Raw genomic sequence first — 17,481 nt, 5'->3', positions numbered from 1 at the left:
TTTTGACTCGAACTGCTTGCGATCGTATACAGCCCTACTAGTAAACAGGCATGTAAGATTGTACAAAAGACTTCAGCAAAGCTCTTTCTTTAGTTTTTTTGGATAATCAGAAGGATAATTACATATCAAGCGGTAATTTGTTTGAGAAAGAGAGGCGCATTCCAAATTTCTGCTTTCACATTTGAAGTAGTTTGAGCAAAATTTGTGGACCAGCATATCTAATTTTTCACAAGATCTTCACAGGAGATATTTATATGAAACCATTATAAAAATGTGCCGTACAGTTATAAATATGTTTTTTTAGCTAGCACAAAATGGTCATTCAGACTATAAATGGTGTCGAGAGGAGATATAAGCGTAGGAAATCATGTGTTCTTGCCTCTGCAAAAGGGCGGAGGATATCTAGATGTGCTCACCAGTTCAGTGGGATGCTATAATCATTTTTTTTCAGCAATGATAGACTTTGTATTGAAGAACAAAAGATGTATACTTATATGAGCAAACGCTCGAGTGATTTCTATACAATAGTGCTAGACACACTGAGGATTGATCCATACCTCATCTTGACAGATACCTATGGCGTAATCACTAATCAATTTACATCTAGAATCTAGACTCCTATCTAAACAAAAGGAGCATTTCTGGAATAAGGACCTCAGGTCGTTAATGTCATCAATTATAGTAGCCGTTCTGATGCCCTTAGTCTTGCTTTCAGTTATCTCCTTCCACAGCTCAGTGATAGGGATATGAACTTTAACCTTCTGCAACAATGCTGTTGTCTGGCCTTGATGATGGACATTTTAACAGCTTCAATTCAATCTATAAATTTTTGCAATTGTTGGGAAGAACTAGAGAAGCCACAGACAGATTAGATGGGAATTGCAAGATCACATTGCATTTACAACAGATCCTCATTTACCATAGATTTTAAAAAGACTGTAATGAATGGAATTTTAGATGAATACAAGAGAGTATTACAAGTGGTCACTCAGATGGCTAAACAAGAATGAGCAGAATTCAGGTAGCGGATGATAACGCTACTATAGCTTGAGCACTGGCTGAAACAGGCAAGGCAGGATGGATTTACCTCCACTCATGTGAGCTAAAAATCAACACGGCTGCTGCAAGATTGAGGGGAAGGGAAGCAGGAACCTTTGAACAAAGGACACAGCAATCCTATTGCAATCAAAATGGTTGATAATCAAAGCAAATGTGGAAGCATTTTGGAATATATATATAGAGTTGAAGCTCAAATTCCATGCAAATTGGGAATTGAGAAACTATCAACCTTAATAACAAAATGTTCAAAATTTGCTACTTGGCACTTTTTCGTTTCTTTTGGTGGTGATTAGTATCACCCCTTCTAATGGTGTTTGAAACATCAGATAATGTTTGAACACTTGTGTTAGTATAGAATAATCTTTTGGATAACACAAATCAAGGAATGAACATGGAATCTTTGGACAAAAGTTGCAACTCTTAGTTCGTGCCAGTCCCATCTATAAAAAATCGTGTAAGAGGATGATTTGTTACAGAAAATCGCTTTATTACACTCTAGAATTCTCTACAAAAACACTCTAGTTCAAGCAGGGTTTGTATTACTTAATGCAAGAGTAAAAGACAAAACAAATTTCAAATTATCCTAAACATATTTGTCCAAGTTCTATTGTACACAATTATTGAACAAATAAAGCCTAAAGAAAGAGATTTCGAATCACGATTTGAATCCTTTGTTTTGCGTATTTATCTTTGAACTGTTCAACCATTTTTTTTTTTTTTTTGTAATATCCCTTACAGTATTATCCTAAAAAATATTTTCTTGAATAATTTTCATTCCAAACAAACAAAATTATACTCTCTCCGTCCCACTTTGATAGTCTTGTTTTCCTTTTTCGTCTGTCCCAAATTGTAGTCTACTTTCCAATTGAAGAATGTAGTTGTATTTTAATTTTCCTAAAATGCCCTTATTCAATGTAAGTTGTTGTTACTATAAACCTACCACATTTAATGAGAGTTGATTCTTTTTTTACTATCAATTCAAGTTCCCATAAAGTTGTACTCTATTTAATGTAAGGGTATTTTAGGAAAATAGCAATCTAAATTTACTTTTCTAACAAAGTTAACTACTTTTTCTTAAATTGTGTGGAAAAAGAAATAGGACTATCAAAGTGGGACGGAGAGAGTATAAAACAAAGCGAGATTTAAAGCGTATCTACCGTTACACACTCTTTCCAGAATAGGATCATAAATTGGCATAAAACCTAAAAGCCATCCGTTCTCCAACAGTAACGGGACGAAGAAGGCTTCGCAAATCATAATCAGGCAAAGGCCCCCCTCGGTTAGCTCGGGTGGCCTGTGTAGCCTCTTTAGGTGAGACAGGTCTGGGGTTCGACCCTGAGTTTGAGCAACCGGGGTATCTTCCTGGGGATCGGTGGGGCCCGCTCTCCTCGGGGTTGGGGGACTAGTCGGGTGTAGGCCCGGACACCCCCAACTGAAAAAAAAAAAAAAAAAAAAAATCATAATCAGGCAAAGTACTCCGTAATAACGACGTCGCGGTAGCAATCAAACCTGTCAAGAAAAATCATGCGAAAGCTCCAACCAGTCTTCTTCAGACTCTGCAGCACAAAGCATCTTTCTGTTTTTACGTTATTCTCACTTTCTTTTATACCAACTTTAAACATTTTCTTTTTATCTGTTTCTCCCACAACCCTCTTTCTCATTTCTTCATCTCCACCTTTACTTTGCTTTATCTCAGCAACTTTGTTGTTTTTATGACAATAATAGAAAGATAGGTTGCTGTTACCTGTTGTGGAGGATAGATGCTTGGCCTGCACCAGACAACTAACAGTAGTGTGTGATTTTTTTTTTTTTTTTCGATACAGGAGTGTCCGGGTCAATTCTTACGGGTCCCGACTAATCCCCTGCGGCCCGGGCTCGGTGCCCCAATCCGACCCTAGCAGAGTTGAGACTCGAACTCGGGACCTCTCGGTCCCTGTGAGAGGAGGCTACCGTTGGACCATTCACGCGGGGCCAGTAGTGTGTGATTACATAAGCTGAAATTCGAAGTTGAAAGTTATACATTGATGATACTTTATATTGATGGATTCCATTCATCATTTCGTAAAACTTTTTTTGCGTTAGTGTGTATACATTCTGGTTTATGTCTATAAATTGTACATCTAACGCATTGATTGAAAAACGCGTCCGTGAGATAAGCAAAACTATATTTAAAAAAATTTTGCGATCCGAACACTTATTAAATAGCTCTATTTGGATTGGCTTATTTTTTAAAAATAAGCTTTTCAAATACAATGTTACAGTAATAGACAAACGAAAACAATTCAAAAAATATCTCATCCATACAATATATCAAATATTTTAAAAAACAGTTTTTTTGAAAAGCAAGTTTTTCAACTACAAATGCTACAGTTTGGATTGGTCATAATAACAAGTTTTTGAAGAAAGAGAACCTGTCTGTTTGGATTGGTTATTTTTTGAGAAACAAATTTTTGAACTACAAATAAAACAATCTCAAAAATATCAAAAATACAAAAAAAAAGCAGTCTCAAAAATATAAAAAGTAACTTCAAAAACACCAAAAACATAAAAAAAAACCTTAAAAAAATACCAAAAATACAAAAAAAAAACCTAAATTCATCTACAGTAAAAATTTTTCAACTATATTACTACAGTAAAATATTTTAAAAATATCCCTAAAAATGTTAATATAAACAAATAGTAAAATATTTCAAAAACATGTAAAAAAAAGCTAATTCAAACGAGTAAATTTTTACAGAGAATATTCCATCATGCTCGTTAATCTCAAGCTAACCTGGCTTTCCTTTTTTTTTTTTATTCGAAATAAATAGTGTACTTATCCTCATCAGAGATCTCCATGACCGAAGAGATAGCTGCTGACGTTTCTTTCTTTCTTCTTTCTTTCTTAAAAGATGCGGACTTATAACTTATTCCAGTTTATTTGTGGCCCCAAAAAGAAAAACATAAAAGAAAATACTCAGTAGTACCCACACGGTCTCTCTCTCTCTCTCTTCTGTCCTTGTTGTCAAGAAGTGCTTTTGAGTAGACAGCCGAACAGTTGCAGCACATAAGTTAGATTCTTGACGTCGTCATGTCGTACTCCAGAACATATCCTTCCGGAAATGGGGCAGGGATGCAACAGCGGTTAATGGCCATGATTTGATCTCAAAATTTTGTGCGTTTGAGATTATAAGTTGTAACTCGATTTCTACGGTACGTGTGGGTTTCACAAAAATTTGTTCTAAAATTACGCGATGTGCAAAAAAATTACGCGATGTGCAAAAAAAAGTTACGCGCAGTTAATAATGACCAAAATCGCGCAGTTGATAATGACCAAAACCGCCTTCTTCATTAGCCCCCTTCATTACTTCTCATTCATGTTACTACAGGTAGGCACTAAATCTCTTTTCTCTGTCTCGTTTTGGTCTGAAATCTTTTAAAATATTAATACCGTTACCACTAGGCAGAGCACTTTTAGCACTAACTTTCCCTTTCGCATAAATACTCTATGTAATCCTCATAATGGTCCAATGAGGCATTAACTTCACTTTTTAGATACTCTGCTCCAAAACCCATTTTTCCATTTTCCCAAAAAGTTTCATATATCAAGAATTCAAATCTGGACTGGATCACTACTACTTACCGTGCTGTTTAGCTGGTTCTTGAACTTGTTAAGCCCTCTATAGCTTTCTTGTGAACTCTTTTTTTTTTTTTTCGTATTCTCTTGGTTTCTATCTGATTAAAGCTAGTATATGAAGTAATTTAGCTCTAACCAAGCTGGTTAATTTCATTTCTTGTTGATGTAAAATTCCTTTCTTTCCTACTGTGTCACTATTCTGGAATCCTAGAGTTTTCAGATCAGATGTTGGATATGTATTGTGTTTCTTGCCATTATTTGACCTCTTTCTCCATCTGAGCACCCTATTTAGGGGGTCAAGATTTGAGCTTTAAATCTCAGTTGTTCTGCTTCAAGTATCCCCCGTCATCTGAGCTGCAGAAACTAAGTCTACTCCAGTTTTTACTTCTTTATACACCTGGTTCAAAGGAAATAATGGGGTTTTCTAGGGCACGTGCGATGTTAGTATTGCTGGTTTCATTGCTTCCCATGGTCTTTCCAGTGAATGGGATAGGTGCCAACTGGGGCACGCAGGCAACTCACAGGCTGCCACCTGATATAGTTGTGAGGATGCTGAGAGAGAATGGAATTCAAAAAGTGAAGCTTTTTGATGCTGATTATGATACATTGAAAGCTTTGGGTAAGTCTGGGATTGAAGTCATGGTTGGCATGCCTAATGACATGCTCGCACCTATTGCTGGTAGCATGAAGGCAGCTGAAAAATGGGTATCAGAAAATGTCTCATCCCATCTCAGCACCAGCAATGTTAACATCAGGTAGACCTATGCTAATACCTGGCATTGCTCGATTCTGCTGAAGCAACGTGGAAAAGTTTTTATCTTTTCTTGGATTCAGACATTGCTTGTGCTTTAATTGTGTGTTTCTCATGTTGAATGCTGATTCTGTTGTGAAAATTAATGTTCCCCAGAGAAAAATGAGGTTTTTGATTACTGAAGGTGCTTTTGTTGAGGAGCTGTCCGGTGAGCAATGCTAAACCAACTCAGTTTTTTTTATTCCACATATTCTTACTATTTGATTGGTGAGGTAAAAAGGTACGAGATTAAGACGCCAAATCACTTGCCTTTTGTGTCTTCTATCTAAAGGTCCAAATGTTGGCCACTGACAGTGCTAGGTTGGTTTAGCATTTATCCTTTTCTGATTGCTCAATGTTGAAAACTGGGGGACATGACCTCAAGATATCCCAAAAAAGGAAAAAAAAAGTTGTGGGGCGTCCTTCCAAAAAAGCAATAGTTGTTGCTTGTTAACAAGTTAAATCACTCAAACGATGTTCTCTTTGCTGTACTTTCTGTATGCTTGAGTATGTTCTAGTTTTGCTTTGCTACCAGAAGTTCCTGTGGAATCTGATAAGGAAATTTCATGAGAAGTTGTAACATAACAATATTGAATCTTCTTCAGGAACTTGTTCTCACAATGATTCGTTTGTGCTTCTATTTGATTCATTTGAGTCCTTGAGAAATTGGAATTGATAGAGAGCTAGCATTATGTGTTCCAAAGCTTTTGCTTATGTGACTTTTTGTCGGTGTATATCTGGCTTTCATGTTCAGGATAGGTAATTTGCTTGTTCAGATTTATCATTTTTCAGAAGTGTGACTCATATCAGATGAACTTAAGTTACAATTTTTTGAAGGAACTTTTTGTTTGTGGTATGTCATTTTTGTTATCTGGTTAAAGTTGCCATGTTGTATGAAAGGTAAACCTTAATGAAATGATTTTCAAGAATGAAGTAGAACTTTCCAACTTAGTGCTCATGCAGAGTTCAATTCGTGGTGCAAATGGCAGTTAGGGTGGAACTGGTCACTGCCTGAAGGTGGAGGCAAGCCTTTTTGAAAAACTCTTTCTTAATGAAAGGCCTACTAGCACAGGCTTTGGACTCTGTTCAACTTATTTCTTCGTTTCCTCGAGGAGATGTGGGTGAAGCTTTCATGCTTCAATCCTTGAAGGTTGCCATTTGGGGATTATAGTTGAATCATTGCTGTGAAAATTGTGGAGAATTATTGTCACTCAAGAACAAAAGAAATACATATACAGGGAAATAATTGAAAGAACAATATGATTTGAATAAAACTGTCATACCACTATAAGCCTTTTCATGGTAACTGAAGTACGTAAAAACGGTGCATATTGTTCCTAAACTATAGAGTATTGAGCTCTAAAAATGAAGCAGTTATTGGTTCAGATGTGATAAAAGACAAAGAAAATCTTGTCACCTGTTCCCTCCTTCTGTTAACCCTATCTTGTTTAGTGTTCTTGACATGGGAACTATACTTGTAAAAAAAGGATAATCCTCTATTAGGTTGCTAAGGATGATACTCCTGTTTGATTGACAAGTTCAAATTGCTAGTTTCAGTATCATCCTTAAATGGATTCATAGCTGCCGTTTACCAAGCCCCAAAAATAAGCCCAGACAAAGTCATGCACAAAAGAAAAGAAGTCCAACATCTTGAAACCTTTTCTGGTGAATAATGCAATGGTAGGCTTGTTGATCATTGTAATGAAGAAGTTTAATTGATTGAGAAGTTTTTATGAAGTATTTTAAGAGAATATTTCTAGATGTTTGAATGGTACAATGAGCATGTTTAGCACTTTCAATAACTTGACAGGCAAATAGCATTATTATAGGTTCCTGAATGTGTGGTAAGTTGAATTGTAGAAAAAGAGGCAGATAGACATATACTTTTATTAAGTTCATAGTTTTATAACTGGATTTTACCAGCAAATCAGCCTCTTGGACAAATAGCTGGCTAGAGTTGTGCTCTGGTTTGCTTTAGAAATTTGTTGCATACATGAAGTTTATTTTCTGTTCGGGATGTGCAGAGAGCTGGAATCTGTTGTCGATACTTGGTACCTTTTCCCTCTGCTTAAGTCATTCAACATTGTCAACCTGGGCTACCATAGATATTCAAGACTTTGTTTCTCTGACCCCTGAGCTTGGTCTCTCTGGGTGAAGCGTTGGCATGACAAATTGACTTGGGTCTACCTGAATTTGCACAGCAAAAACTTCAGGCTCAACATTCAGTTGACTGTCTGGTTTAGTTTGATACCTGAAAATTTTTGCCCACACTTCATTCCAAGAATTTTTTCTGCCATCAACAACCCTTTTTGTTCCCTAAGGTGGGGTGAGGGGAAGGCTGAAGGAGCTTCAAACCAGATAGTTCTTATCTAGGCAAAGCTTGACACTGCCACTTAACAAAGACCTTTGGTTCATCAACAAGCTAAATCTTTTCTACTCGCTTTAAGTAGCCTGGAAACTGATCTTATAAAGGAAAGTCAGAAAGAATGAAAATAGGTGACACAAAGAAAATGATCAGTCTACTTGCTTTGCTAGACTGGAATGACACTCAACTAAAAAGTGTCAATTCCAATTCAAGACAAGCAAAAAAAATTCTAGGATTAAGTTCAGCACCTTTCTCCATAATTTGATGTCCTTGCTGTTTTAAGAAATCACTAAGAGAAGATCATTTTCTTGCATCTCGAAGCTTGATTTTCTTTTCTACCGAATTCCACGTTTGGAGGGGCCTTAAGATTCGCACTTGTATGTACATTTATGTGGAGAGATCTGATTATCCTGCTTGAAGATATGTTATGTGCTTCAAAACCTTCCGTAGGAGTAAGGTTTTGTATGAATAACTGATTTCAGAACCTTGTCTACTAGAAGCTTATAAGGGAGCTTTGAATTTGATTGTTAATTTTTAACAAAATTGTCAGTGGAGCTATTGATTTGTCTGCCTGTTTACTACTGATAAAAATTCAAAAACATGATTGCAATGGGAACATCATACCATCTTTGGAGTTTTAGATTCTCAGGGAAAGTTTCTGACTCCCCTTATCTACCAAAAATTGAAGCAGGCGATAAAGAAGACTTTCTAATATTGCATTAATGCCACACCTTGGTAGGACTGCAATTTGCACTTTACATTCTCTTCTCGTGGTTCGACTAATTTGCCATCCAAGTGGTTAAAAGTTTATTGCGTCCCTCATTCAAGAATCATGATGTCTAGTCTTGCAGACTGACTGCTTGGATCCTTGCTTGGAGATGAATCTGGTTCTGATGGACAATTGCGATTTGCAGCGCATCTTTGTGTTCTTTATAGCTTCACGATGCCAGTGATGTGGAAAATTACAGTAGATTCCACTGTCATCCTATTACTGTTTGTCATTCAGTTGGTGTTGTTGAGTCATAGTTGCAATTTGCTTAACCATGGTCATGTTGTGTTAAACTGAAAATTCTTGACTTTCCATGACTTGTAAGTCATGACGTTGCCTTTTTAAAAGACCTGTTTTGATTTCACGGAATCTGTTTTGATTTTGTAGTGTATATTATTACAGGGTATGATATGGCAGCTCAGCATAGGAGTAGACTAGTCTCCACTTTGACCCTTGTATCTCTTTTGAATGTAATAGTCTTTTGGGCTGTTTACCGATTTTGGTGATTTTGCAGGTATGTTGCTGTTGGAAATGAACCTTTCTTGTCCACGTATAATGGAACCTTCCTAAGAACAACTTACCCTGCTTTACAAAATATTCAAGCTGCCCTGATAAAAGCAGGTATTAGCAATCAAGTGAAGGCCACGGTTCCCCTTAATGCTGACGTCTATGAAAGTCCAAATGGCTTACCTTCTGCTGGTGATTTTCGAGCTGATATCCATGATTTTGTGCTTCAGATAGTCAAGTTGTTGAGTGATAATGGTGCCCCCTTTACTGTCAACATTTATCCATTCATTAGCCTTTACATTGACCCCAACTTCCCAGTTGACTATGCCTTCTTTGATGGAAATGCATCACCTGTGAATGATGGGGGCACAAACTACTACAACATGTTTGATGCAAATCATGACACTCTTGTGTGGGCTTTACAGAAAAATGGGTTTGGCAACCTTCCTGTTATAATTGGAGAAATTGGTTGGCCCACTGACGGAGACCGGAATGCTAACCTAAATTATGCACAACGGTTCAACCAAGGTTTCATGTCTCATGTGTCAGGTGGAAAAGGAACGCCGATGAGGCCTGGACCCATTGATGCATATCTCTTTAGTTTGATTGATGAGGACGCCAAGAGTATTCAACCAGGGAACTTTGAACGTCACTGGGGAGTGTTTTATTTTGATGGTCAACCAAAATACTCTCTTAACCTTGGGACAACAAATTCAGGTTTGGTCCCTGCAAGAGGTGTACAGGAACTGGAAAAGAAGTGGTGCATATTGAAGCCGGATGCCAAGCTTACTGATCCACAAGTGGCTCCCACGGTGAGCTATGCATGTTCACTTGGAGACTGCACAAGCCTCGGATATCAGACATCTTGTGGAAGTTTAGATTCTCAGGGTAACATTTCATATGCATATAACAGCTACTATCAGATACACAACCAGCTTGATAGTGCCTGCAAATTCCAAGGTCTTGCGACCGTCACACGATCAGATCCATCAGTTGGAAGTTGCAAATTTTCCATACAGATTAAGCCATATTATGGGGCTGCTGCACACAGATTAAGCAGCATTGAGAAAACACTCTGTTCGATTCTTTTTCTAGTTCTCTTTCTGTGGACGACGCAGTGAGCTCTAACCTAATCTCTAGCAATCTTATTGACTTCTTAGGAGTAGATGTTGAAGCTGGTTGGCGAATCAGCAAAAATGTACCGTTAAGAAGTAAATTTTTTCTGGTGCACTTTTTCTAGTTTGAAGTAAATTCCAGCTAGCTACTGTTAAGAAGAAGATCATTGTTTTGGGCAGATGCATGAAGGCTAGCATTGATTCCAACTTCTTATCTGCTTTCTCGGGTCTACTTTCCATGACAGATGTTTATCCATTCCCGAATTTCTTCTTAATGCAGCCTAGGTTATGTTTTACTTTGCATCCTTATTTTACTTGTTCTCCCTTATTGTGGTAACCTAGACTGCCTAGATTGTACTCTCCTGGAATATCCAGTGCTTCTAGCTGATGGCCTTTTATATTTCGAACTCATATTTGGGGTACTGAATAAATTGACACCATGAATCAATTTATCTCTCCAACCATAGACACCCCTGTGTATGGCCCAATGGTGCTAAACGACATATTCTGAAAAATTACACTAGAAAAACAAATGCTCAACAGGCTCAGCATGTCTTGCACATAGCAAACAAGAATTAGTTACTTCACACTAGCCTTTGATGCACATGAAAGATGATTTAATGTATGTGAAATAAAAAAAATAATTGAAAACTGTGTTCACTGAAAACGTCAAATTTTTTTTTTAGAGAAAAATGGTAATCCAAACAAAGGTGTTTCTCGAAAGATTGTTCATTGTTTCTTACGAAAGATAAGAATGAACGTGAAAATCGTTAATATGCAAGAAAAGAAAGTTTGATGCGTATTTCCATATTCTGGATATAATAAAATTGGCCAAAAAATAATAAATTTTAAAACTAGATCAAAGTTGTAAATTCGAGTCTCCGAATTTGAACGTTCATTTCACCAAAAATGTCTAATTACGTACATAAACTGAATTACTACGAAATCTTTTGCATTAATGGATGAATTCGAGAAGACATTGAATCTACCTGCGAGGAAAAACATTTGAACCTGATCACAAAATAACCTTAAGAAAAGGCATGGAAGAGGCATGGTGCCTATCATGGATCATATGCATTGGTAGTGAGCGTTGGAGCTATGACCAACCATTGGTATGCTAGAAAAGAACTTTGGCATGCTTCTCCCTAATTGCTTCTTTAGTATGGGATCTGCTGCGATTTTGCTTTCCAGTCATCCTACTGATAGATGGCGTGCTGGATTTGAACTAAAACATGCACGTCATCAAGTTTTCCCTTTCAATTTGAGTCTTTTTGGGCCCGTAATTACCTCAGATTAAATGCATCAAGTCCTTTCTTGCCTCAGTCCTAACCGTTTTCCAAGTCGATCTCCCTCGGTGTTGAAGTCGGCAAAATTAATTGCCATGTCCAGTCATTATAGATGTCCCTTATTTTAGTTAGTATCAATTTGCATGAAGCCATATTATGGAGCAGCAGATGACATGATTACTACAAAATGAGTCAAGGTTTAGTTATTTTGTTAAAGGGGCAGCCTTTATTTTTGTCAAAATGAAGTTTTCTTTGATCCTGCTAGACATCTGCAATTAACAAAATTATGGTCATTCAACAACAGTATTGATAAGATTGCCAGACATCACATCTGGTCCTGACTCATAAAGCAATGGATAAAGAAGCTTGAAAAGCATACATACATCTCATGGAATGGAAGATGCAGAAGGTAAGAAAGGACTCTCATGAGCAAAGATGTAATTGGAGTTCACGCTCTGAAAGCAAACCTAACTACGTGCCCTTGGCTCTTTTATCCTTCCTGTGTCTGAACAATTTCATTTCTTCACATCTTTGCTGTTCAAGAACAAGTCCAAGCCTAATATATTCCTGACTACCAGTGCGCATTCGAGCACGTTTGCATACTGGCAAGAAGCCAGAAACTTCTTGATGGAATGCAGAAGAATTTGGACCTGACCGATGAATGTATGGAAGCATCAATTAAGTAGGACACTGGAGAGATTTGGTGACAGTTCAAGAAGTGTTTGGTATGAATTGGCTTACTTGGAGGCCAGTAATAAGATCAGTAGGGGTGATAGAATTTAGCAAAATTGCTTTGGATTCAGGTTTCAAATGCAACAGTGCTGTTTGGTACACTCTTGTGAATGTTAAGCAACAGAACCGAAATCCATGGAATGATGCTATAAAAAATCAAGCAAGATATCTTTTTCTGTAATAGAATATGACTTCTTGATTTTTATTTTTTCTAAAAGATAAAAACAGCTTCCTGTAATTGCTATAAAGAAGTTACTTGAAGTAGATCACCACATGTTCATAATCATCCTCCAAATAGGTTATAGCCAGTTCAGCCCTTTTCTCAAGAACTGGATATGTGATTCAGAAAACCGTTTCAAATTTGCATTTTGTTTTTGGGTAAGTTCAAAATCGCATCTCGAAGTATAATTGTACATATGATTAATACGCATACAACTTCTCGATGGCATATAATTATACATATTGATCAAGAAAACTAAGAAATTTTTATTTAAAAATTGGTCAAATAATTTAAAAATAATATTTTTGTAAGATATAATATTTTTGAAAACAAAAGATCTTTTATTCATAGTTTTTACATGAAAACTAATGCATTATCAAATATAAAAGTTAAGAGCATATGACTGAAAATTATTTTAGAAAACCAAGTTATCATTGGTTAATGTTAACCAGTTTTTTCAATTTAATCCATTTGTAAAAAGTAAAGAGGGGATGACGTGAATGCAAGAAGCTTGAAACCTCTTTGACACTTTTCGCCAAAAAAAAAAAAACAGAAATTATTTTTTCCTAATAAAGTTTTTGAGTATTAGTATCCTTTTTTTCCCCATATCATAGCATTAATACTAACATTGCATACTCCTAATAAGGACCAAAACAATTTATTTCAGGTAATAAAAGAATACTACAAAAAAAAAAAAAGAGAGTAAAACCCAACTATCTAGCACAAGGGTAAGAAAAATACAAACAACCCTACATACTAAATCCACACCCTATACACTTATTAGACTCTTATACCCTTGACTTTTCTACATTAAATCAACACTTTTTTTATGATATTTAATTATCTTGCTATGTAATAAAGAGAAGGAATAATAACATCATTTGTCAGATAACAAATTCACGCCTAAATCTTTGTTTAACCCTTATATAAAAATTTCTTCTCTTGTTTCTCTAGTTCCAAAATTTATGTTTATCTAAAGTTGTTTTAATTTTTTTTTCTCTTCCCTCTTATGACCTACTATTTTTTTTTAATTTAACTTTCTTTAGTACTTAAATGTACTCAAATAGTAAATATTAGTATGAAGTCAATTTGATTGCATATTTCACCCTGAAACTTGCTTGATTTTAATTTACGGAAATTGAAATATGTGAACATTTCTATTTACTTGCTTATTAGTAATTGAAAATTTTGGATTGCTAAATTAAATGTTAAATTACTAAATATTCTTAAGCCCTTGTAAAATATTCAAAAAAAATTTCTTTTACAATTTAACCATTTGTTTTTTCTTTTTTTTTATATAATTATATGTTTCTTGAAGCTACATGAAGCATCAAATGAAATTAAAATCTTAGGGCACAAGTGTCTAATAAGTGTATAAGGTGTGAATTTAATATGGCGGGGTGTGGATTTAGCCCCTCCCAAAAAAAAAAATAAAAAATAAAATACTACTGCAGTTTTGTTCTAATCTAATCTTGATTTAAATGGCCTTCCGCCAAGCTATTAGTATTTGGAAACTGTCCCCCAACTATAACCTATAGTATTTTGGAACACCATATGCATACATGCACGTTTGAAAATATTGAAAATCCAATATTGGAAGTTTGAAGGAAGCTCGCTGAGAGATTGAATTGTAGGACAAATAAATGTTCAAATTCAAAGGGTACTTGTAAGCCTTCCAAGCTATGCCTGTTAAGTAGTAACTTCACTCTTGGATTGATTCTACCGTTGCTGGTGCTTTGGTCCAGTTTTACCTAGTTCTCGTATCTGCTGCAATATTTGATGTAAAACAACACCAAATTATTATACAAGAGAAAACCCTAAACCCTAAATCATAAATCCCCAATCTCCAAACCCTTAACCTAAACCCTAAAACCTTAAAACCCTAAACCCGCTGTAGCAGTTGGTTGTGAAAATAGGCTTCCACCACCGTCACTGTCCAACAGCCACAAGGGGGCCCCACTCTAAGAGAAAAACATCTAAACCCAGCTTACGTCCAACCTCACTTGGACCTACTTCACTGATCACATAACCTGTAAAATCCCCAAAATACCCCAAAACGTAAAAGGATAAAAATACAGAAAAAACGTTCATCACACCGATCCCTGTAGGGGTGTGCAAAATCGAAAAATTCCAATTTACTGACCGAATTTGAATTGAATTTGAAATTTTTGAAATCGGTAATTCGGAATTCGGCATTGAAATCGAAATTTCTGATTTCGAATTATGTGAATTTGGTTCGAATTCGATAATGGAGTTTTTGAAATCGAAATTTCTGATTCCGAATTCATAATTTGAAATCGGAATCGGAAATTCCGATTTCAATTTCATTTTATAATATATATATATTAATATTTATTTATTTATATATATAATAATATTTTTTATTTCAATTTCGTTTTATATTATGTATATTAATATATATTTATATATATAACAATATTTTTTATAATATATTTATATATAATAATATTTTTATAATATATGCAATATAAAATTTATATTATATAACAATACATCTAACAAAAAAGAAAAAAAAGGAAAAAAGGTTTCCGAATTCGATAAATTTGGAATTTACCGAATTCCGAATTGAATTCGGAATCGAAATCGAAATCGGAACTGGTGAATTTGAAATCGAAATCGGTCGGTAATTGCTATATCAAAATTCCGAATTCAAACTTCCAAATTACCGAATTCAAATTCGATGCACACCCCTAGATCCCTGTCCCTTCTGTATTACGCGTTGAACTTTCAACCCCCTTGATTCTCTCTCTCTCTCTCTGTAAAACCAAATCCAAAAAAAAAAAAAAAAAAAAACTAGTGGTTTGTAATCTTTCTTTTCTTTGTCCAAATCCCTGCTCCAACTCCACGGTTCACCGCTTTACCCCCTGCTCGGTTCACCGCTATATCCCCGGAGAGTACTAGTTGTATTTTGATTCCTAATCTCACAGTTCTTTCACTAAAAGCCACTGCTGACTACAGCTATAGAAAAAGGGGTAGAAGAGGCAGAGAACTGATATTTATTCCAAACTTGGGATTTCTCTCAAAGAAAAGAATTTTAAAACTTCCAAACCCATAAAAGGGTTGTCATTGGTTTTCTTATTTACATGTAAAAATTGTTAATTTACTGTAAACAAATTCTAGAATTTACTCTATTTACTGAATAGAGTAAATCCCTTTTTTTTGTATTGTAGCAGTAACATTTGCATTTTTTTTAATGGCAGGAGCACATTAGTGAGTGAGAGGTGTGTGTTAATATATCATTTTCACTGATTCTTTAATGTGGGGTTGGTGTTTCTTCTGATGGGGTTCTTAAGTTTTAAGAGAAGAGCATAGAGAGGCAGACAGGAGAAGAGGGAAGGAAGAGAGGGTAAAAAAAGAAAAAACCAGGCAAATGGTTCTTCTTCTTCTTCGTCTTCTGTTCTTGAGTGATTGATTTTTTGCTCTCTCTCACTGTGTGTGGAAGTCTGTGAGAGACAAAGAGAGAGAGAGAGAGGTGATAGTCTTCTCTTTCTTTCTTGTTGACTGTGAAGGAGGAGGAGGTGGTGCTTTAGAACGCTCTCACTGTTTGTGTAAGCGTGTGTACTGTTTTTTTTTATGGATACCAAAGGGAGGCTTATTGCTGGTTCACATAACAGAAATGAGTTTGTACTAATCTGTTGGCCTAATCAGCAACATCCCTCAGATCCCGGTTCGACGGGACTAACCGCCCAGCCCGTGGCACCCAGGGGTGCAGACCCTCATGCTGGCCGAGCGTGGTACGGTGCTTTGCGCTGCCATTGTGGTTAAGGAAATAAAGTTGCGCCTTCACTAACAGCTATAGCTTTTGGTGCAATGGTAAGCGCTTGATCCTGACAAGTGGTATCAGAGCGAGGTCGCGGGTTCGAATCTCCCTAGCTGTTGCTGGGGGAGGGATTGTTGGCCTAATCAGCAACATCCCTCAGATCCCGGTTCGACGGGACTAACCGCCCAGCCCGTGGCACCCAGGAGTGCAGACCCTCATGCTGGCCGAGCGTGGTACGGTGCTTTGCGCTGCCATTGTGGTTAAGGAAATAAAGTTGCGCCTTCACTAACAGCTATAGCTTTTGGTGCAATGGTAAGCGCTTGATCCTGACATAATCAATACTGATGAGATTGGAAGAGTAAGTGCCCCTCAAATCTGTCTTTCTACTTGGTGTGAAAAGTAACTAGCTTCCTACTTAGTTTCAGTTACTTGAAGTAGTGGTCAAGTAAAGTCCTATTTAGCTAGAATTAGATGTTATTTCCTACTCTATATGAGTTTAGGAATTAGTATTGGTTTCCAATTGTTATTTGATTTTTGGCCAAGTAATGTTATTTATAAATAGGTAGGTTGGCATACTACAAAGACACACAAGAAAGAAGTGAGAGAGTTCTTAGTGGGTAAGAGGGTTATACAATAGTTGGGGTTTGGGAATCAAGTTGTAATCTTGTGGTGTTTTTCCTCTCATAATAAGAATAAGTTTCTCTCTTCGTGGACGTAGGCTTGGTGATTAAGCCGAACCACGTTAATTCTTATGCGTTGCTCATCATTCGTGCTAGATATTATTTTCTATTAAATTGTTGGTCTTTTTCTTTTTTCAAATAGTTGGCCTGATACCCTAACAAGTGGTATCAGAGCTCCGTTGGGGTTTTGGTTAATTATTTGAAATTGAGTGGGTGGTGGTATACCATGGGGTTTGGAACTATACAGTTTTCAATTCAACCGTTTAATGAAACTACAAGTTTCACTCTTTGGCAAAGAAGAGCGAAAGATGTTCTAGTTTAACAAGGTTTGGCAAAAAAGTTGAATGCAAAGAACAAGAAGCCAGAGAGCATGAATGATGATGAGTTTGAGGAGTTGGACGCAAGGTGTACGAGCACGATTCGGCTCTATGTGGCGGACAACATCATAAATAATGTGATAGATGAGGAAGATTCTGCATCAGACCTCTGGAAAAAATTGAAAAAGCTTTATCTGACTAAAAACTTATCCAATAAGTTGCATCTAAAGCGGCAACTTTATGC

General features: G+C 36.3%; 1 protein-coding gene across 2 annotated transcripts; it reads left to right on the top strand.

Moving 5' to 3' along the window:
• The first annotated feature begins 4,430 nt into the window (after positions 1 to 4,430).
• Positions 4,431 to 10,524, top strand: LOC113692647 (glucan endo-1,3-beta-glucosidase 6). 2 transcript variants are annotated; one of them, XM_072055964.1, is made up of 3 exons: positions 4,431 to 4,708; positions 5,157 to 5,430; positions 9,114 to 10,524. In XM_072055964.1, the coding sequence occupies exons 2-3, from the start codon at positions 5,225 to 5,227 to the stop codon at positions 10,225 to 10,227; spliced, it is 1,320 nt and encodes a 439-aa protein (XP_071912065.1). In that variant the 5' UTR covers positions 4,431 to 4,708; positions 5,157 to 5,224; the 3' UTR covers positions 10,228 to 10,524. The 2 variants fall into 2 exon arrangements, with proteins under 2 accessions (XP_071912065.1, XP_027066913.1); XM_027211112.2 differs by having other exon boundaries at positions 4,431 to 5,430.
• The last annotated feature ends 6,957 nt before the right edge of the window (positions 10,525 to 17,481 follow it).

Source organism: Coffea arabica, chromosome 6e (assembly GCF_036785885.1).
Source record: "Coffea arabica cultivar ET-39 chromosome 6e, Coffea Arabica ET-39 HiFi, whole genome shotgun sequence".
Lineage (NCBI taxonomy): Eukaryota > Viridiplantae > Streptophyta > Magnoliopsida > Gentianales > Rubiaceae > Coffea > Coffea arabica.
Note: the sequence above shows the minus strand (reverse complement) of the source record. Positions and strands in the feature narration are given on the sequence as shown.